This window comes from Carlito syrichta, unplaced genomic scaffold, assembly GCF_000164805.1.
Source record: "Carlito syrichta isolate Samal-C Ts95f unplaced genomic scaffold, Tarsius_syrichta-2.0.1 Scaffold70301, whole genome shotgun sequence".
Taxonomy (NCBI): domain Eukaryota; kingdom Metazoa; phylum Chordata; class Mammalia; order Primates; family Tarsiidae; genus Carlito; species Carlito syrichta.
In genome coordinates this window covers 66,713-89,468 of record NW_007014397.1, presented here as the reverse complement: position 1 = coordinate 89,468, position 22,756 = coordinate 66,713, and the positions used below count along the sequence as shown (strand labels likewise).

The window sequence follows — 22,756 nt, the reverse complement described above, 5'->3', positions numbered from 1 at the left end:
AGAGGATGTTAGTGACCCAAGTTGCTGATTCTTTCAGTGTTGGGAGTTCTTGTTCTGCATAACTGCTAGACTGATGGCCTAGAATTGACTGTCTTGGTTTCATTTGTACCTGCTGGATGATAGAATGACACGTATTGTGACATGGTTAATGTAAGTGCTAATATTTGTAATCTCTTACTTAATCCTTAATTTAGATACGGGTGATATGCAACATCTGTAAATTTTACTAGAGAAAATTCTCAGATTCTAGCTGAGTGGGTTTCTTTTTTTTTATTATTGGGGAGACCATTCATTTTGGCGATAGTTTGCTGTACTTCGAGTTTTGGGGGTGCTTTATGTTAAAACCACATACCTGATAAACTTAGTGAAATGACATTCTGTTAGTGTGTTTGTTTCTTTCTGTAGAAGTTTCTGTACTAACTTGTATTCTCAATTTTCTTTCCTTTGTTTTTTTTGAGTCAGGATCTCAGGCTGGAGTGCAGTGGCATGATCACAACTCACCACAGCCTCCAACTCCTGGGCTTAAGCCATCCTCCTGTATCAGCCTCCTGAATAGTTGAGACCACAGATGTGTGCCATCACACCCACCTAATTTTTTTATTTTTCATAATAGTGAAGGTCTCACTGTTGCCCGGGCTGGTATTGAACTCCTGAACTCCAGCAGTCCTGCCTTGGTCTACCAAAGTGCTGGGATTACAGGCATGAGCCACTGCACAGCCTGTTTTCAGTTTTAATCTGATGTCAGAAGAAGTGTGTCTGAATTCTGTAGGTTGGAACTCCTGAAATCTAATCCTACTGTACTCTTGATTATTTATTTTTCCCTTTCAAGACCCAAAAATTGGAGTGTGACTTGTGTATTTGAATAATGAGTAAAACCGTTATGTTGATTAGTTCCCATGGTGAGAAATCGCATGGCTTTGTGCTCATTAATTCCAGTTTAGAGCCCTAGGGGTGAGAGGATATGGAGTTTGCAGTCATTGAACAAGTCTCTTTATTGTTTAAATGAGTACTAAATTCGAAGCTGGTGGCTAGGTGGGAGTCTTCAGACACCTCTGTCCTCCCAGCCACAACTTGATGGGAATGAGTTTGCTGGAAAGTGCTGGAGAGAGACTCGGGCAGGACTGGTATGTTTGCTCTCTGAATTGCCTTGAGACCAGAACCTGGCCTGCTGGGTAGGCCTAGTCTGTGGTGGGGGAGCACTCCTTGTGTGTGTGATTGCCCAGGGCTGCTGCAGTTGTGTCTTCAGTTAGGGCAGCTGTGTAGATCATTTTTGTTTTATCTGTGAAGTTAAAAAGGGTCGTAGGTATAGCAGTGAATGATACAGCTTGACAATCTGGAAAATACAAGATAGCAGCTTAAGCTGAGTGCAGTGTCTCACACCTGTGGAGGTGGAGGCAAGAGGACTGCCTGAGCTACTTGGAAGGCTGAGGAGGAAGGATCGCCTGAGACCAGAAGGTCAAGGCTGTGGTGGCCATGAGTGTGCCACTGACTCCTTCCTGGGTGACAGACTCCAACTAAAAACAAAAAATCAGCTTATCCTAGGGTGTGCCATATGTGTATCTTTTACCTATAGTCGTCTCCCATGATTTACACTCAGACTTCCTCCAGCCTCCCCAGGGTTAGTACTAGTAGTAAAGGGCCTCACTGGTGGAACTTTGCTTACAGTAAAGCAGCAGGGGGGTGGGCTTATGTCGGCAAGCAAGGTTGCACTCAGGGAGTGAGGAAGGAGCTTTAGTATGTCTAACCAGGAGGTTCCAGGCTCCTCCCTTTTCTCCGCAGCTGGTCTGCCATTTTTCCTGCCCATGTGCAGGGGAACAGCTTTGAAGATAGTGCAGACCATAGTCCCCTCTTGTCCCATATCTAGAACGGTACAGGGGTCAAAAGCATAATACTCTGTCTTCACTCTGAGAGCAGCTGCTTTGGGCCCTTAGCTCCAAAGAGAGAAGTTGCTTTTAGTTTTGCCACTCTGTAGGTCTTGAGAGCTAAAGATTCATAGAATATTCCATTTTGAGGATACTCCAGGCTGTTCTGGGACTAAAACCTCAAGCCTGGGCACCTTGTTGGTGGGTCTAGAAACTTACCCCTTTTGCACTTTTTGTAAGAGACTGGGAACCTCATTGGGCAGCATTTCTCAGATAAGCACCAGACTAGATCCTTACAACAACCCCACTGTAGTTTTGAACCAAGACCTATAAAATGGTTCTGGAGTAAGGCCAGCCCACTTAGGTTTCTTTTTGGCTGCTGATAACCAAGATCACTCATCTTTTCTAACAGGGAAAGGTGTCTATTTCTCCTCGGGTGTAAGTCACGATCCCCAGGGTCTAGAAAAGACTTTGAAGTCACCTTCAGATTCAAAGGGATTAAGAGACAGTTGAAGGATTTGGGTAAGTGGTTAGGAAGAACACAGATTCAGAGCTATAAAATGTGTTCCAAAGTAGGATTGAATTTCATGGTTTAAAAAAGATATTTGGTGTTAAAGTGTACTTTGAGGAAGGGCCTCAGGTCTTGAGCTTTGATAATATTTCTAAGGTAATGCTCAGCATTTTAGAGAAAAGGTGCTGCATTAATTCAGTAGTAATCAGATTAAGGTATAAATCATATATTAAGTTTGTTGTGGTAGTCTTTGTTCAGCAAGCTTAAGCTTACTGTGCAGTCAGAGTTGATTCTTTGTTTTGGATTTGGGGTTGTGTTAGGCTGCATTACTTTCATGTGTTTTTCCTCATGGGGGTGCCAGTGGTACTGGGTGCAGAGCCAGGTCGGATATGAGAACCTGGTCCTAAAAAACAGTCTCCCTGAATTCTTGCGAGTACAGGGCTTTGACACAGTGGGTATCTTGGGCCTGTCTAGTGTTGAGCCATTTTGATTTCCCTCACACTAAGGATTTGGTGTCCCCACTCATACACAGCAGCCAGCTTGTGTGAGTCCTGAGGGGACCTGCAGCCACAGTTCGACCCCTAGCTGGAAGACAATTGGAGTGTAGTCTCAGAGTTGTCTTGGCCTTTTAAGGTCTTGCCTACTTGGAGGTGCTACCTAGACTCAGGGACTTGAAATGAGCTAAAGCGTCATCCAGAAAGTCTCTGCTAAAAGCTTCCTTGTTGGCAGGCTCAGGTCCCATATGGAAGGAGGATGAGTACTCACCCTGGGAAGCCATGATTTTCTCATAGCACCAAAAGATGGTGACAAGGAGAAACCCTTCTCCCAGCTGAAACATCATGTAGAATTGAGGAAAGAAGAAAAGTGGCCCAATGACTTCAGGAGCGAAGGCCACATTGAGGATGGTGAAGCAAAGTTGAACGTTTTGGAATCCGATCTCTATGCCGACAGTGCGGCTACACCTGTGTAGGTGGGAAAACCAAGTCCACGAGCACTCAGGGAGGAAATGTGGAGCATGGTGGCTTGTACCTTTCCTCCCACCCTCCTGGATTCTCTGGAAACCATGAATAGTCCAGTGTGTTGTGCTCATGGGTTCAAAGAAATGTAGACCCACTTGACATCCTGTGGGGGGATGGTGACCAGGAGGCTTATGTCAGGAAGCTTGGGGGGATTGTGAGTAGCTTGGAAGTCTTGTGATTCATCTATTTTTGTAGGATTGCTGAATTAAAATTGTGAGAAATGTTTGGCCAGTGAAGGGTGGTGGTGTGAGCTGGTGTCACATTAGTTGGTTTGTTATGTTGGGTTTATGGGACAGTGATGTTTCCAACATACAGTAGAAGATTTGTCTGAAATGTTGGAAATCTTGTCCTGTTTCCAATTTCTGGCTTGGGCATCTTTATTTTTTTATTTTAAATTGGTTAATTTCTGAGTTCTGAGGGAGTTCACTGTGATGGCACTTGCCTCTGTGACCATTCGTTATAGCCCTTTTAGATGAAAACTGACATTGCTGAATGGTCATTGGCAGCCTTTGGACCCACCATATCATCATGTGTTACGTTCTGTAGTTTGTTCTTTATTAAATTAACATGTATTTAGAAATGGATAATTATTTTTTAATTGTATTTTTAAAATAAATCTGGTGGTTTTGCTTGGTGGGTGCTGCTGATGGTAAGACTCCTGTGTGAGCATTTGTCTTCTGTGTCTGAAGAGGAAAAGGTCCCTGCACTGCCCCATAGTCAGGGTGCCTATGGCTCGTGCCCCATTCCCTCAGATGGGCGTCCGCTAGAGGGAAGTGGGTTGCGCCAGCCAAAGTCCACAGGTGCTTCTCTGAGTACTGCTTAGCAGAGCTGTCACCCAGTGGTGGTCTTTCCCTGGGACTGAAGCCTAGGCAGAAAGGGAGGAAAAGTGGGAAAGGAAAAGGAATGTTCTCAACACCTGTCAGGATGACATGAAATTGCCCCAGCTACCAACTACCAAGGAGTTGGACAGGAGACCAAATCTAGACTCTGGAGGGGGCTACTTTGCTGTTAGCTGTTGCTTGGATGATGCCTTTGGTGTCTGGATTTAACTTCTATTTTTAACCCATTCAATACCCTCCCTCCCTTGAATATTTCTTACTGTCTAAGGCTCCATGTTCACTTGGGACATTTGAGTGTATTGCTGGGAAAATGCCTTGCCCAGATCCCAGACTCCTAGCTCCTCCTTTTCCTGAGCAACTAGCACAGGAGTGAACCCCATGGGACAGTGGGACCTGAAACACCTACCGTGCATCGAGGCAGAAGAGGGTAGAGAGAGCATAGCCCAGCAGGAAGCCGATGAAAGGCATCAGGGAGGAGGTGACCAGCAAGTGTGGTGTCATGGCAAACATGATGCTCTTGCCCATATTGATGACAGTCAGGACTATGTAGGCCACAATACACAAAATGATGACCAACCCTCCCTAGGGTTGAGACAAAAAGAAAAGGTCATTGGAAGGGTAGGGGACAGGGAGCAGGTAAGGAGGCACAGGTGAAACAATAGATGCTGGAAGTGGAAAGAAACATGAGAGACCCATGTTGCCCACATTTTTAGGTTTCTCATTGGTCGCTGAAAGCTTGGAGGACAGAGAGCTGATGAGCAAGCACTTCTGTGACTGAAAACAGCCGGGCACACTTCTGCTTTGACGCACTTTTGGTTGGCAGGTTTCAGGGAAGGACTAGCTCCCAAGAGACCATGCAAACCCTCCTGCAAGGTTCATATTATACATTAAAAATTTCAAGGTCATTAGTTTTGAAACCTATGTAACCTACAACATTGTCATTGTTCCAGAGATTTTGGAATGTATTAGAGCTTGTCATGCTTTAGAACACTTCCACCCCAGGTAGAGATTTCTTCCTAAGATGAATTTGCCTTCTAGAAATTGCTAAGAGTCATTTGAAGTGAAGTTGGTGAATAAGGTAAACGATCAAGCCATATGTAATAGAGTTTAAACCTGAAATGATGAGTAACCATAAGGGGACAAGCCTGTTTTCTCAAGTGACATGACAGCTGGTTATGAAGGAAGTTCCCCAAAGAAGCATCAGAAGCATCTTGGATAATAACCTAATTGGAAACTCTGCAGGGCCACCCTGCCCCAGGGGAGGACTGTGAAAGCCGTGTTTATTGGGAGTGACTGCGTGTTTTCATGGGTTTTAGAAGTTATTCATTACTTTATAGTTACATCTTACGTAGTATGTAACATTTTCAGTATGTGAGTTTATGATGAAATTATAATGCTCAGATTTGTTCATCATGTAACATTGGTTGCTGGAGTTCAGAGTGCACCTCCATGCATTTTAGAGAATTTCTGCTCCAAATGGTAAACACGGATGCATGAATTTAAGGCTCCCTTGCCTCTTCTGTCTTCTCAGGAAAGGAATATATAGCAAACTTGTCTCAAACTTCCCATGCTACTTTGAAATGGTTATGTATGTTGGTTCAGTTTCCAGTTCATACCCATTTGTAGCACTTTATTTTTCTCATGATGATTTTAAGAAAATTATCAAATATATATGGCAAAATTTGCCATTTAAATCATTTTTTAATCTACAATTCAGTGACACATACATTCACAATGTTGTCCTAATGACATTTTGATATGTATATTGCTCAAATTTCAGCTACACAGCTTTGCATTTTTTTTGTTGTTTGGGGTTTTTTTTTTTTTTAGTTGAAGTCTCACTCTGTCACCCAGGCTGGAGTGCAGTGGCATGCTCACAATCACTGCAGCCTCAACCTGCTAAACTCAGGTGATCCTTCTGCCTCAGCCTTCCAAGTAGCTGGAACTACAGGCATGTGCCACCATGCCCAGCTAATATAGACATGTGGTCTCGCCAAGTTTCCCAGGCTGGTCTCGGACACCTGGGCTCAGGCAATCCTCACCTCAGCCTCCCAAAGTGCTGGGATTATAGGTGTAAGCCACAGCACCCTGCAACCCATGATACAGCTGATGTGATCATACAAAACATCACCTGTTCCAACTAGTGGTCCTGTCCCAGGGAAGGAAGGGCTAGCACACATCTCATCAGTAACCATGGGCTTCAAGTTTCATTCGAAGACCTGTTAACTAACTGAGCTGTTCAGCTTGCCCTTACATATTCTGTTGACTTCTTTTGGAATTTTGTCTTTTGGGTTTGTCTTCTGCCCAAGGACAAATAGTTTTTACCCCCAACAAAAGGAGTACAGTGGATACTGTAGGGGATACCAGGCTACAGGAGCTGGGCCAAGTGCGGAAGCCCTCTTCCGTTCCCTGGGTGTGCAATCTCATTCCCTCCCTCTTGTTCCCCCACTCTTGGGGCTGCAGAGTGATCGTTATGAGTCCAGACCTCGGTTCTGCCAGGCTCTAGGTTTATACACTCTGGTGCGTCACTCAACCTTTGAGTGAGATTGACAGCACAAGACCCTGCACAGAAGAACCACTCACTAAACTAGCTCCGATTATTACTTAAAAAGAAAAGGAACTGAACATTCCAGAGCTTCCTGTCCCTCTCACTCCCACCACCTGTGGACATCGGTCATACCTACAACTTGTGCTGAGACACATGGCTCTAGGTCATTGGTTCCCCACAGGTCCCACGTGGTCCCATGTTTGCACCATCCAACTTAACTGCCTTGCTCATAGCTAGGAGTGCCCGTTGGTGGGCAGCCAGGCCATCAGCTTACTGGTGACACATAAGATGATACATCTGCGCTTGCTGCCCCCAGAGGGGCCTGCACAGGTCGGTGAGTGGTTGAATTAATCAGCTTTTCTCCTTTAGGGAGCTTGAGGGTTACAGAGAGGGAAGCAATTATGGGGGACAAGTGTTAAGACACAGGCCCAGGAGTAACAGAAATCCAAGTTGGCAGAAGCTCTGAGACCAAGGAGGGTTGTGGTCAGTAGCAGCAGGTGTGGGGACAGTATAAGTAGAGCAACTGAGTAAGTGTAGGGCAGGATCCTGGCTAGAGGTGTGGGTGGCTTGCGAGAGTGGCTCCTGGGTTCGTCAGCCTTCTGACCACAAAGCCTTTGAACAAACCCTGCCTGGACACATTACAAAGTTACCTGAGTTGACTTTCAAAATGGACATCACTGCAATTGTACCTTGGTATATCGAAATGTGACCTTCCCCCACGGAGTGCAACTGACTCTTGCTGTGCCTGCCCTCCTGGCCTGGGTGTTGCTTAGCCCGCCCAGTGTTCTCTGGGTCATTTTGACTATTTTGACTACTCGATGCTGTGGCATCGAGTAGTGGATGTGCAACACAACAGGAGCAGTAGTCTGAGTGATTATCCTGTAACTTTTCTGGACCTCAGTTCTATCTGCAAAATAGGAATGAGGTTGGGCTTCATCGTGAGGGCCTCTCCAGCTTAAGGACTGAGATTTGGTTTTTCTGCATCCTCGGAAGAACACTTTTAAAGTGACTCAGGTAAAAAGGAGATAATGTATTCTCCTGTTAGTTGTTATTAGCATGAGCTTGGGATTCTGCATATGTTTTCCTGTCGGTTGTTCTTAGCAGTGTGAGCTTGGAATTCTCCCTGGTTTTCCTTCCTGTAAAATGGGGGAGGGCAGAGTTGCATTAAGTGGTAGTGGGGGGGGGTCATTGCACTCTTTTATATTCTGAGTTAAAAAAATTACTGTGCACTCCACAGACTGTCTTTAAAAAGAGATAACGGGCACAAACATGTTTCTGGCCTTTTCCCTGCAGATGCATGGAAGAGATAGGCAGCAGCAGATGGGACTTGCCCTTCATTCCTTTGTTCTCAGGCAGTGGCTAGAAGTGGGGGGAGTGAGGGGGTGGTGTGGTAGGTGCGTGGGTTCCGTGTAAAGTAAAACAGCCCATGGATGTGCTTCTTGAGGAACAGGTGAGTGTTTCTAATACAGTGTGGTGACCGCCACAAGGTTGGCAGGTGTCAGGCACTACAGGAATGAATAGGACGAGCATCCCACGCAGGCCTGGGGGCTTCTTGGAGGAGGTGCTATTTGTGTTTGCAATGGTGAGAGGATGGGGGATGGGAGGAAGAGTGTTTCCGGGGAAGGGAAGGGCATGTGCAAAAAGAAAAGCACTGAGCCGGGTGAGGTTGGCTGAGACCAAGCCAGGATGGGCCCATGGGGCCATGTTAAGGGGCGTGCACTTTCTCCTGGAGGGAGTGAGGAGCCAGCAAGAGGGGTTCAACAGTGGGTGACATGGCAGAGTCTGGACTTCCTGTCTCCACCCACAGGTGAAAATGGGCAGAGAGTTGGGTGGAAGCGGCCTCAGGTGTCTGGCAGGAGGTCAGGCTAGAGAGGAGCTGATGGAGTCGGGCAGCGCATGGGGAGGACGATCATGGAGCAGCTGGGTAAGAGGGAAGCAGCAGGGAATGTGGAAAATGACTCGGCAGGGTGTGCTTGAGGCTGTTGGGCACAGAGAGTCCTCGCCAAGGTCATCCCATGGGGAGGAAGGGAGGAGCAGGTGCGGAGGGCATGGCTCTGACTGTGGACACACTAGGTTTCCCTGCCCGAGGTGTATTCCAGCAGGAAAGTCTAGCCATTAAGACATGCATTCTGACAGGAGAGAGTTAAGGGCTGTGGTGCCGTCCTGGAAGCCTGCAGGTGGCAGATGCAGACCTGAGGTGGACCAGTCCCATGCTGAGGAGCTATAAGGGAAATCTGACGAGGGAGTCAGAAAACTTGGTCTGGATATGGAGAAAGACCTTCTATCAGACGAATGCACACAGGAGCAGCCAGAGCTCAGTCACTGAAGCAGAGGCAGAAGGCCTTGGAGGCAGGGGTCAGCTCCGTGCTGCTAGAAGGCTAAGGAAGTACTGAGAAATAGCTATGGGATTTGGCAAAGAACGTGGGCAAGTAGTCAAGTTTCGGAGTGGGGGGGACTGAGGAGGAGAGACGAGAGGGGTTCGGATAAGTAAGACAAACTGTTGAGTTCTGGAGCAGTGGAAGGGAAGGCGTTCGAGAGGAAACAAATTGACAAACACATGCACACACACAGGGAGGGAGACAGACATAAAGAAAGACACAGAGAGAAGGGGGGGGAGAGAGAAAGGGAGAGACACGGAGAGAGCTAGAGGGGTGGGAAAGAGAGAGGAGCAAGGGGGAGTTTCCTTGAGACTGACCAACAAGGGGAGCAAAGATAAGTGTTAGCTGGAAGGGGAAGTGGTTTCCGCATAAAACCCCAGCAAGGGTTTATTTTGCTTTGTAAAGACAAGAGAAGTGTGGACCCGTATCACAGCTGACTAAAGAGCCAAGGCAGAGACGTTCAGAAATGAGAGTGAGGAAAGGCTGCTGGGGGGGCTGCTCAGTGGAAGGAGGTCTCAGAAACCAGGGCGGAGAGGAGGATATAAACCCGGGCTGGGGCAGGGTGACAGCCACGGGAAGGAGCAGGAATGACTTCTCTATGTCCCTCAGCAGGTGGGAAGAGGGGCTGTGGCCATGGCATTCGGACAGGACAAGGGCAAAAACTACCCTCAGGGCGACGGGGCTATGAAACCTGACGTGCAGCCGTTTTGTCCCAGGCCAGGGGCATTGATCCAGGGACAGAGAGACAGGTTGAACCCGTGGCCTTGGGGGATGAACAGGTGCTAGAGGAGAGGGTGGCGTGGCCCAACTCCAACTTGAAAAAGTTGGAGAACTCCTGGAGTCTGGCATTCTTCCATGGCAAGGCAGTGACACGGTGCCCTGCCCGTGACCGCAGACTCTTCCAAGCCCATTGTGGCCTTACTCCCTTCACTCTGCCACCACCCTCCTGAAGCACCTGGGGTGTGTCCCCACCTCTCCTCCCCTAGGATCCTCACACTTCCTCCCGGATCTCCTCCCTCCAGCCTCTTGCTAAGTGTGCCATGTTTGCCCTTGGTACTTCCTGGACTCACTCTTATTCCATGTCTCCCTGAGGTTACCTAAATCCTACTCTTTTTTCATGGCCCATTTCAGGCCCCTCCCCTCTAGAAGCCCCTTGGCCCTCACTAATCTCCCCCCTGGCGTTCTGCCAGGACTTGCTTGTGCTTTGGTGTTGGGTCTTGTTTCTTTCATATGATTCTTTCTGCAAATGTCAGACCTCAGGTCTGACCTGAGGTCTCAAGAGTTCAGTGACCCCTCAGAGTTCAGAACACAGAGCTTAGCATCTAGCAGGAACATGATGCAAGTTTCATATTTTGATCACGATGATTATACCTCATCGTTGTGGATGGTGCTGGTCCTTACCTTGATGACACTGCAGATGCAGTGTGGCCACTTGGATTTGAGGATGATCCCTGTAGTGCAAGGATTGAGGACCAGAACCAGCGATATGATGATGCTTCCATAGGGCACCTTGTCCTTCAGATCCCCCTCGTAGATCCCCCTGGAGTAGATGTACAGGCGGAGTGGCATCATGCCCAGGGCAGAGAAGGTAGAGCAGGTGGTCATCACAATGCTGGAGGGAGACACAGAGAGCTGTTAGCGCACACCTCTGGGCTGAGGCTGCAATATGCCAAGCGCTGCTGGGTGCTTCATGGGCATTGCTCCTTTCCTTTCCCCATGTCCCTAGGCAGGGCACAGACTGTCTTCTCGCTGGGAAGGAAGCTGAGGACCAGAAGAGCTGTGACTTGGCCCAGGTCACACAAAGTGGTTAGTGGCTGATACAGGATTTGAACCCCAGGCCTCTTGAGCTGCTACTGTTCCTATGTGCGTCCCTGTAGAAGGAGCCTTTCTGATCTCCCCGTCTGTAACAGAACTCTTTTGTCTTTGAATCCCTGCCCCATGCAAGTCCATTCTGGAGAAGCTAACTTTGTGATGCCCTCACTCTGACTGTAGCCCGTGGGGTCATGGAGCAGCACCTGACCACCATCGCTAAGTTTAGAGCCTAGGAATGGCTGATGTCGTAGCTTTGTCCGATGGAGATGAGGAGGATTAGCTACATCAGGTACATTTTACCTCTCAGGGGCTTTGTGAGACACAGTGGCAGAGCACTTGGCCCTCGGGGATGGGTGGCATGGGAGTGACGGCCAGGCAACAACCAAGAAGCCTGCTAGGAAAAAGAAACAGCAAAGCCGAAGAAACAGAATAATGGGAGGGCCACAGGGGCAGAGCCATGGAGGAGGCAGCAGCTACTCCTTCCTGTTGTTGAGTCAGGGACAGGATGCCCTGGTCAGACTTACTTTGTGTCTTGGATAGTATTCTAGTCCCCAACACGGACGTTCTCATATTCCTTACTTTTGGGTTCCTCCTTATATATTTAAGATAGTTGAGTGTGAGCCCGGATCATTTGTATCCTACTTGTCCAGTTACCTTTCCTGTTTGGAATTCTGTGTGTGTTAGTCCCAGGACCCTGTCTAGGGAGAAGCCCTCTAGAAAGGCCAGCTGAGGAGGAAGTTGTAGGGGATCTTCTTGGGTTCGTGGGCATTCACAGTAATGATACATGACTCTGGCTTCTGTTCTAGTGGGAAGGTGGAGGGGTTGGCAAGACCCCAGGAAAACCCCACCAAGTGTGTCCCACCCCTGCCCTCTATCTGCCCTTCTTCACTGTTTCCACAGAGGTGGAGTATGGCTTAGTTAAACATCAAGAGCAGCCTAGAGCCAAGGTTTCAGAGCGTGTTAGGATGTATGACTCCACGGCCCAGCAGTCCTGCCTTACCTACATGCTCCCTCCTATGTGGGCACAAGGACACATGCACAAGACTCTTCACAGAAGCAAGACATGAAATCCACATGGACCCTGGCCACAGGATAATGGACAAGTACAAGCAAACTAAGCATCCAGACGCAGAAGGAGTTATTCTATTTAACTGTCTCTTCATGAAAGTAGGGTGTCAAGCGACAAGGCAGTAGGATACTGTTTGTGTAAATTTTTTTTTTTTGAGCTGGAGTCTCACTCTATCGCCCAGACTGGAGTGCTATGGCATCCTCAAGGCCATTCCAGCGTCAAGCTCCAGTGATCCTTCTGCCTCAGCCTTCCAAGTAGCTGGAACTACAGGCGCAGGCTGCCACGCCCAGCTCATTTTTTATTTATTGTAGAGACGAGGTCTTGCCACGTTGCCTGGGTTGATCTTGAACCCCTGGGCTCAGACAGTCCACTCGCCTCGGCCTCCCAAAGTGCTGGGATGGCAGGCTGAGCCACCAAGCCTGGCCCATGTACAATTTAAAAACCTGCAGCACAACTTGTTTATGAAGACATGTTTGTGGTCACAGTTGGGTCCATGGGAATGCTCAGCATCAAGTCCCGTGGAGTGCTTCTTTGGTGGGTAGTAGCAGGGAATGAGACTGGGAGGGGCCCAGGGGTGTCAGCGCTGGCTGTTGATCTCAGAAGAAGAGTCACACATAACTTGTGTGTTTGCTCTGGCTACACTGAGGGACCTACCTGGTGGCCCTGCCTCCTGTGATGTCAGTTGTCCCCAGTCTCCTCCCAGCTATGAGTCATGCTTACTTTGGCTTGGTGTGCAGAGGTTTAGAGTTTGTCCTTGGACTTGGTGTGCCTTGTCAGTTTGAGTATGCAGGCGGGTGAGATTATCCCAGAACCCAGAATGCTTCCTCCCCAAGCACAGGTGCTGGGAACTGGTCAGGAACATCTGTCTCCTAGTCTGCTGGTATCTGTGACTGTTGTGACCCTCAGCTCACCCCAAGGGACAGGAATGGAAGGTAACTGTTCCAGACTCCAACTCCTGAGATTGGAACCATGATAACCTCGTGGGCCTAGCTACCTCTTGGGGAAAGGGGCACTTTTTTTTGAGTTGAGGTCTCATTCTGTCTCCCAGGCTGGAGTGCAGCAGTACGATCACAATTACTGCAGTCTCCACCTCCTCGGCTCAGGCAATCCACCCACCTCAACCTCCCAATAGTTGGGACTATATGCATGCCACATGCCTGGCTAATTTTTTGATTAAAAAAAAATGTTTTTTTTTTTTTAAAGATCTCACTATGTTTCCCAGGCTGATCTTGAACTCCTGGGCTCAAGCGATCCTCCCACCTCAGCCTCGCAAAGTGATGGGATTACAAGGGTGAGCACCGTGCCTGGCTCCATTTGGTGTTTTATTTTTCCTTCCTGCTTAAGTTCTGAAAGCACTGCACAGACCCTGCTTTTGGACATCTGTATGTCCTGTTTTAGGGACTGGTCTTGACCCCCAGTCAGTGGAGATATTGGAGGCAGAACATGAAGGAGCTGTGAGGGACCCTTCAGAGTGCCTATGAAATGAGAAACTTCTGGGAACACCGATGGCTTCCAGCTCGCCTTGGTTAGGCTTCCTCTCTCAAGGCAAGAATACCTATGGAGTGCTCAGGTTGTGTCCAAGCCTGTTGTCCCTACAACCATTGGTTCAGGGCTCTGCTGTGAGCAGGGAGGTAGGGGGTGGTCACGGGAGGCCACCTTTCCCTGGCACGCTCTCCTCTGTCCCCGACAAGCCAAGCTCACTTCAGCTCTGAGGGCATGTCCTCTTGCCCTGGTCACCTACATGTTTTGGGGCCAGTCTAGCAGTGTCCTTGAGGAAGGCGCTTCATGCCTGGCTGCATTGAGGTACCCACTGGGTGGCCCTGCCTCCTGTGATGTCAGCTGTCCCCAACCTCTCCCCAGCTACGAGGCAGAGTAACCGGAGGGGGAGAGCTCTGGACTGGCTCTAGACAGAGCTCCGCACGAATCTCGGGAAACCTCTGGCAGGTCTCAGGACTTCGGCCTCCTCACATGCAAAACATAGTCAAGGTTGTCAATTACTCCCCACCTCCCAGTGGGAAAGAGCAGAGTGTTGTGCCTGAAGAGGCCCACCCTGGGGCCTGGGGCAACACCTGCCCCTTCTATGTGTATGTTTGGGTTGCACAATCTTGGCTCAAAATTCGGATGAGTTGCCAACTTCACATAAAAGCGGAGATTCTGCCCGCTCTGGAAAAGCAGGATGCTATGGCGACAGTGGTCCTGCACCCACAGGACACCTGCTGCTGGGTCACATGACTCCTGCCTAGGACTTTGAGGCTGGCAGATAGTCCGTTGCCTCTGTTTGTTTATGGACATTCCGGCTTCAGGCCTAGAGTGAGTGCACTGGCCTTTCTGAGACTCAGCTTCCCGTTGCTAGATGTGGCTAGTGACGGTGCCTGCTCTGGGGTGGAGGGGCTGCGTGAAACCCACACATGCTTTACCTGGACACAGGGTTGTAGCATGTGGAGCAAGCTATCTCGGATGAACTCAAGCTGGAGTCAGGTCTGACAGTACCTGGTGGTGGGTGGTGAGACTCCCACTCCACCGTGGGGTCTGGGCATGGTTCAGTGTGTGGGAGGGTGGTTTGTTTATGGCAGAAAGTGGCTGTCCCAGCAGAGCGTTGTCTCTTGTGAGGTCTAGGCAGAAGTGACAGTCACCAGGACAAGAAGGCTGAGCAGGACAGCATAAGGGGTCATGTTGGGTCACCAGGGATCTGGCTGCCTGAGGCCTGGACCACAGAGAAGCAGGCGTCCTAGGCATCTGCTGGCCATGAGCTGGGACGTCTGGCCACTCACCCTTGAAAACCTCCAGTTGTCCTCTGCGCTGTCCCCTGCTGCTCTGCTTCTGTCCTGATACACAAAGCCCTCAGGGTTCCCCTGCCCAGTTCCACTTCCTGCATCCCTTTCCACCCAAATGAAGGCATGGTCTGGGTTTCTTTGGACGCAGAGGCTGCTGGGAGCCTCGTCCACAGGTCAGATTGAAGACTGGGGGTGTGCTTAGCAGCAGGAAGAATGTGGATTAGACAGAGGAAGGAATTTCCTTGCAGTGGGGCAGTTGAACATTGAAAGCAATTCCCACCAGCTTGGTCCCCTCTCTGTGCCTTGCATCCCACTGACCCTGCCAGCAAGGGTTGACTCATAGGGGACAGAGCCCAGAGCTTCTCGGATGATGGGTCCCACTAAATCCAACCCTCACACTCGCCTGTTTCCTTGAAAAACCTGTCCCAGGGTCATTCCGTGTCATTAGGACTGGCTGCTTGACTTGGTTGGTTTACTTGGTGAAGTTGGGTGGGGCAGCATGGTGGCAGGCACAGCAGGGCCTCTCCGGATCCCAGGTTGTCCTGTCCCTGATGTGGAATAGCGTCTCTGCCGAGGGCTGAGCCAGGCCTCTGACTTGAGCCCAAGGCTCAGGCCGAAGGCACACGCTTCTGCTGGGGTGTGTCCCTTGCCTCCTCACAGCGCTGGAACTGGAGCTGGTCTGACGCGGCTCCTTCAGGGGTCCGAGGCCAGAGCCCCCATGCTGGGCCTCCAGGAGTGGGCCTGGGTAATGATGCTCTGCATGGGTGGGTGGGGGTGCTGCCAACCCCCCGCCACAGGCTTGGCCAAACTCCCTAGTTGTGCCTTTGCGTGGAGGCGTTGCTGTGGCTGACAGGGAATGAGAGGCCTTAAAGAGCAGAAAGCCCAAACTTCCAGATGATTGGGAGGACCTTCTGGAAGTTCTTGCCTGCCTGGGTTCCAAGTCACCGCACTCTCCCTGGCGATGTTTGGAGCCACTGCACCCCCTTGCTCTCCAGCCTCAAAGCAGGCAACTCGCCCACCACAATCGATGGGACAGTTATCCAGGGGCTCTTGCGCTTAAATCAGTGCTCCTCCAAGGTGATCCTTGAGAGGTGTCTGGGAGTCGGTGTCTCCTGGTTGCTCTTAGATCAGCTTGGCCCCTTTGCCCTGGCCTCCGCCCATGCCCATCACTCCCTCTCCCGGCTGTCGCCCGGCACTTCCCTGCAACAGTGACGTCTCCCCTGTGGCCCAAGCCTACCTGAGGTTCATGTCCCCCTTCACAGCCAGGCTGAAGATGCTGGACAGGTTGCCCCCCGGGGAGCAGCCGCACACCAGAATGGCCAGCGCCTCGATGTTGCTCAGCCGGAAAACCTTGCCCAGCGCAAAGGCTGTGAGGGGCATGATGCCGTATTACGCCACCAGGGCGATGGCCAGTCCTTTGGGCTTCCACAAGTGAGCTTTGATCTTGCCGAATTCCATGGTGCAGCCCAGCAAGAGTATGGTGAAGAACAGCCCAAAGATGAGGACTGCCTTGAGTGCCCAGTCACTTGGCCGCTTGCCATAGTTGGGTGGCAGGCTGAAGTTGAACGAGACGGTGGTGTTGAGGACTGCCATCCTCAGGGCAGCGGCGGACCACCTTGGGCTCTGGCTCACTCCAGTCCTTGCTGGGTGCCTTCTCTGAGTCACCTCTCAGGACAGAGAGTTTCTGGACAAAATGCGACTCTGGGCAAATAAAGGGATTACACAACCCCGCTGGCTACGGCCCCACGGGGGTGAGCCCAGAGCCTTATCTGCCTGGCCTCCTTGCCTCTGCTCACTCCCTCACCTCTTCCACCTTCCTGGGGCCATGCACTCCTCCCTCACCGCTCTGCTGGCTCTGGGCTCAGTCTCTCCTCAGCCTCTGCTGAGCCCGCCTCACAGGCATTCCATTTCTGGGGTCCGGTCTGGCCTGTGCAAAGCCAGACCCAGCCCTCGCCTTCCCTGCAGGTCCCCTTCCTAGCTCAGCCCCGATGCCTTGGTTTCCCAGTAAGGAGAGGGTGCCCTTCCTGTGCCCAGTGGATCAGCATGCATCCCAAAACCATGGGAGTACAAGAAGCGAAGTGTGGCCTTTGGTGTCCGGATGCAGATGTGTAACCCAAGAGGAAATGAGCTGCGGTAGGAGCAGTGGTGTTGCTCCTCCCCAGGAGGAATGCACCTATGACCTTCTCCTGTGAGATGGGAGGATGCTGTGATGGGTCCTTGCCACTCTCCTGGGAAGTAAGTGGTGGCTAGGATGCACCTGTGACCCTGGGAGATGAGAGGATGCTGAGATGTACCATTACTCTTTCCTCGAAGATGTGAGGATGCCAGGATGCACCTATGACCATCCTGAGAGATGTGAGAATGTCAGGATGTGCTCATGACTCTCTCCTGGGAGATAAGAGGATGCCAGGATGTGCCCATGACCCTCCTTAGAGATGGGAGGATGCCAGGATGCACTCATGACAATCCTGGGATGGGAGGATTCTGGTATATGTCCATGACCCTACTGGGAGAAGGGAGGATGTGCTTATGATCATCCTTGGAGATGGGTGAGTGTTGTGATACACCCATGACTTTCTCCTTGGCAATGAGAGATTGTCAAGATGTGCCCATGACAATCCTGGAAGATGGGAGAATGCCAAGATGCACCTTAGACTCTCTCTCTCTGGGGTGATGGGAGGATGATGGGATGTGCTCATGACCATCCTTGGAGATGAGAGTGATGGGATGCACCCATGACCATCCTGGGAGATGGGAGGATGCTGGATTGCATCCTTGACCCTCTTCTAGAAGATGAGAGGATGCCAGGATGCACCCATGATGCTCTCCTGGGAGATGGGAAGATGTCAGGACACGCCCATGACCATCTGAAAGATGAGAGAGTGCCGAGACATGCCCACAACCCTCCTGGGAGATGGGAAGATGCCAAAATGTGCCCATGACCATCCTGGAAGATTGGAGGGTGGCAGATGTGCCTATGACCATCCTCAAAGATGGGAGAAAGCCAGGATGTACCACTGTCTCCTGGAAGATGGGAGGATGACAGGATGCACCCATGACACTCTCCTGGGAGACGGATTTCTGGACAGAATGTACCTCTGGCAAATAAAGGGATTATGCAACCTGCTGGCTGTGGTTCCGTTGGGGAGAGCCCAGAGCTTTATCTGCCTGGCCTCCCTGCCAAGTCAGGTTCCGCTCATGACCATCTTGAGAGAAGGGACAATACCTGCATGCACCCATAATCCTCCTGGGAGATGGGAAGATGCCAGTATGCACCCATGACCACTGTAGGAGATAGGAGGATGCCACAATGTTCCCATGCCTATCATAAAAGAAGGAAGGATGCCATGATGTACCCATGACCATCCTGGAAGATGGGAGGGTGCCCAGATATGCCCCAAACCATCCGGGGAGATGGGAGGATGCCAGAATGTACCCATGACTTTCTCCTGGGAGATGGGAGGATGCTGGAATGCACCCATGACCATTTTGGAAAATGGAAAGATGCTGGAATGTGCCCATGACCCTCCTTGGAAATGGGAGGATGCCAGGATGTACCCATGACTCTCCTGGAAGATAGGAAGAGGCAGAGATGTGCCCAAGACCACCCTTAGAGATGAGAGGATGCTGGGATTCACCTATGAACACCATTAGATGGAAGGTTGCCGTGATGCACCCATGACCCTCTTGGGAAATGGCAGGATGCCAGGATGCACCCATGACCTTCCTGAGAGACAAGAGAATTCCAAGATGTGCCCATGACTCCTTGAAGATGGGAGGATGCCAGGATGCACCTGTGACCCTCTCCTGAGACATAGGAGAATGCCGGGATGTACCATGACTCTCTCTTGTAAGATGGAAGGATGCCAGGATGATATAATAACCATTCTGGGAGATGGGAGGATGCCAGCATGTGCCCATGATCATCCGGGGAGATGGGAGAATGCCGGGATGGACCCTTGACAATCTGGGACATGGGAGGATGCTGAGATGGCACCCATGACTCTTCTGGGAAATGAGAGGATGCTAGGATGGGCCGATGACCATCCTGGGAGATAGGAATGTGCCTGGATGACCCCATGACCTTCCTGGGAGATGGGAGGGTGCCAGGATGGGTCCATGACCATCCTGGGAGATGAATGAATGCTGGGATGTCCCATGACCATCCTAGGAGATGGGAGGATGCGAAGATATGCTAATGATCCTTCTGTGGCAGATGGGAAGATGCTAGGATATGCCTATGACTCCCTCCTGCGTGATGGGAGATTCCAGGATGTGCTCATGACCATCTTTGGAGATGGGAGGGTGCTGGGAGGGGCCCATAACTCTTTCTTGGGACATGGGAATGCCAGGATGTGCCTGTGACATCCTGAGAGATGGGAATATCTTGGGATGTGCCCATAACCATCATGAAAAAAGGGAGGATGCTAGAATGTGCCCATGGCCATTCTGGGAGATAAGAGGATGCCAGGATGGGCTCATATCCCTCTTCTGGTGATAGGAAGGTGCTGAAATGTACCCATGGCTCTCCTGGGAGATGGGATGATGTCAGGATATGCCCATGATCATTCTTGGTGATGGGAGCATGCCGGGATGTGCCCTAGATTCTCTCCTGGATGATGGAAAAATGCTGGAATGCACCCATGACCCTCCTGGGAGATGGGAGTCATGAGATGTGCCCATGATTATCATGAAAGACAGAAGGATGCCATGATGCATCCTTGGGATGCCGTGATGAGAGGTTGCTGGAATGCTTCCATGACCATCCTTGGAGATGGGAAGATGCTGGCAAGTGCCCATGACCATTCTGAAAGATAGGAGAATGGCAAGATGGGCCCATGATTATCCTAGGAGATTGGAGGATGGTGGGATGCTGAGATTTCCCTATGACTCATTTGTGGTAGGTGGGAGGATGCCAGGATGTGCCTATGATTTTCTCCTCGGTGACAAGAGGATGCCAGGATGTGCTCATGACCATCTTAGGTGATGGGAGGGTGCCAGGATGTGCCCATGACCATCCTGGGAAATAGGAGGATACCTGGATGTAACCATGACTCTTTTCTGGGAGATGGAAAGATGCTTGGATGTACCTTTGACCATCCTCAGTGACAGAAGGATGCCAGGATGTGCCATTACTCTCTCCTGGAAGATGGGAGGGTACTGGGATGTGTCCATGACCATCTTGGAAGATGGAGGGTGCCAGGATGCACTCAAAACCTTCTTGGGAGATGGGAGGATGCCAGGATGTGCCCAAGACCATCCTGTGAGATTGGAAGGTGCCAGAATGTGCCTATGACCATCCTGGGACATGAGAGGATGTGCCATAACTATGTTCTGGGAGATGGGAGGATGGTGGGATTAGCCCATTACTCTCTCCTGGATGATGAAAGATTGCTGAGATACACTCATGGCCCTCCTAGGTGATGGGAGGATGCCAGGATGTGCTTATGACCATTCTGGGAGATGGGAGGATTCTAGAATGTGACCATGATCTTTCTGGGAGATGGGAGAATGAAAGAATGTGCCCATGACTATCCTGTGAGATGAGAGGATACCGGGATGGGTCCATGAGTATCCTTGGAGATGGGAGGATTCTAGGATGTCCCATGACTCTTCTGGGAGATGAGAGGATGATAGGATAGGCCCATGAACATCCTGGGAGATGGGAGGGTTTCAGGATGGGCCCATGACCATCCTGGGAGATGCAAGAATGTTGGGATGCCTCCATAACCCTTCTTTGAAATGGGAGGGTGCCAGAATATGCCCTTGTTTATCCTTGAAAATGGAAGGATGCTGGGATGTGTGCATGACCCTCTCCTGGCAGATGGGAAGATGCCAGAATGCACCAATGACTCTCTCCTGGGAGATGAGAAGATGCCAGGATGTGCCAGTGAATGTCTCCTGGGAGATAGGAGGATGCCAGGATGTGCCATGACTCTCTCCTGGGAGATTGGAGGGTGCCAGGATGCACCTATGACCATACTTGAAGATGGGTGCCAGGAGGTGCCCATGACCCTTCTGGAAGATGAGAGAATGCTAGGATGGGCTCATGACCATCCTGGGAGATGAGAGAGTCCTAGGCTGGGTCCATGACCCTCATGGGATATGTGAGGATGCCAGGATGCAACCATGACCATTCTTGGAGATGGAAGCATGCTGGATGTGCCTTAGACTTTCTCCTGGGAGATGAGAAAATGCTGGGAGGCTTCCATGACCCTCTTGAGAGATGGGAGTGTGCTGGCATGGGTCCACTAGCAGATGGGAGGATGCTGGAAGGCCCCAGTGATCATCCTGGGAGATGACTGATTCTAGGATGTCCCTATGATCCTCCTGCAAGATGGGAGTATGCCACAATGTGCCCATGACCATCCTTGGAAGTGGGAGCATGCCAGGATGTGCCCATGACTCTCCTGGCAGATGGGAGCATGCTGGGATTCACCCATTACTCTTTCCTGAGAGATAAGAGGATGCCGGGATGTGCCTATGACTCTCTTCTAGGAGCTGAGAGGGTGCCTGGATGCGCCTGTGGTCATCCTTGGAGATGTGAGGATGCCAAGATGTGCTGTTACTTTCTCCTGGGAGATGGGAAACTGCTGTGATGTGATGTGCCCAAGATTTTCTCCTGAAAGATGGTAGGTTGCTGAGATGAGCCCACAACCATCCTAGGAGATGGGAGGATGCTGGGTTGCACCCATGACTTTTCTGGGAGATGAGAGGATGCTAGACTGGGTCATGACCATCCTGGGAGATGAGAGGGTGCCAGGATTGTCCCATGACCCTTCTGGGAGATGGGAGGGTGCTGGGATGGACCCATCACCCTCCTGGTATATGGGAGGATGTCGGAATGCGACCATGACCATTCTTGGAAATGGAAGCATGCCCGATGTGCCCTAGACTCTCTCCTGGGAGATGAGAGGGTGCCAGAATGTGCCCATGATTTTCCTTGGAAATGGGATGATGCCGGGCTTTTCCCAAGTCCCTCTCCTGTCAGATGGGAGGATGCCAGGATGTGCCCTTGACTCTCTCCTGGGAGATGGGTGGAGGCCAGGATGTGCCCATGAACCTCTCCTTGGAGAAGGGAGGATGCTGTGATGAGCCCATGACTCTCTCCTGGGAGATGGGAGGATGCATCCATGATTCTCTCCTGAGCAATGGGAGAATGCTGGGATGCATGCATGACTCTCTCCTGGGAGATGAGAGGATGCCAGGATGTTACCATTACCCTCCCCTGGAGCTGCCTGAACTCGAGAGCTCTCAGGGACTGCTGGAGGCCTCAGGAATTCTGCTTAGGTGGGGCAGGTGGCAGGAGCCACACGGCACAGCACACTCACAAAGAGGCTCCTGGAGCTGGCGGTGCCCAGCCTGTGGGGCTGCAGATGTGGCCTGTGACATATGAGCGTGAAGCCCTGCCCTCCGAGAGTCTATGATTGATTTCCTGGTGCCTGAGTGGAGCTGTTATCCCAGGGAGGCCAGGCGAAGTGCTGGGCATTGGTTGCTGGTGTGGATGTGCAGTACCTACTTGAGTGTTCCCAGAGGGCCATGCGAGGCTCAAAGGGGGTGGCTTTCTCTCCCTGAGCCAGTCAGGAGAGTTGCCGGGAGAGAATGACTGATCACCAGCTAGTGCCAGGCCTGATGGGAGGCAACAAACAACCTAATCCATTTCCTGCCCTCAGGGACCTCATGGGCTGTAGGAGACCACAGGTGGTGCACAGCTCCAAGCAGATGCATTGAAGGTAGAGGCTGCTGTGTACAACTGTGCAAGTGTACACTGCACAGTGCTCGGAACACTCCACACAGATATCCTGTGCACCTGTACATGGGGCCCTGAAACTGAAGGAAGACATTTGTTTCTACACAACTGCCCCATGCCCAAGGGGTGAGGCGTGATCAATCAGTATCTGCTAAAGACCGGGGCGTGGAGCCGTGTCTGCTGATCAGACTGTG

The 22,756-nt window shown here is 50.9% G+C and overlaps 1 protein-coding gene across 1 annotated transcript; it reads right to left on the bottom strand.

Moving 5' to 3' along the window:
* Positions 1–1,178: 1,178 nt before the first annotated feature.
* Positions 1,179–16,405, bottom strand: SLC10A1 (solute carrier family 10 member 1). Its single transcript, XM_008052390.1, is given in 5 exon segments — positions 1,179–1,279; positions 3,139–3,335; positions 4,638–4,813; positions 10,559–10,769; positions 16,050–16,405. Coding segments are annotated over 5 exon segments (1,041 nt in total).
* Between the last annotated feature and the right edge of the window lie 6,351 nt (positions 16,406–22,756).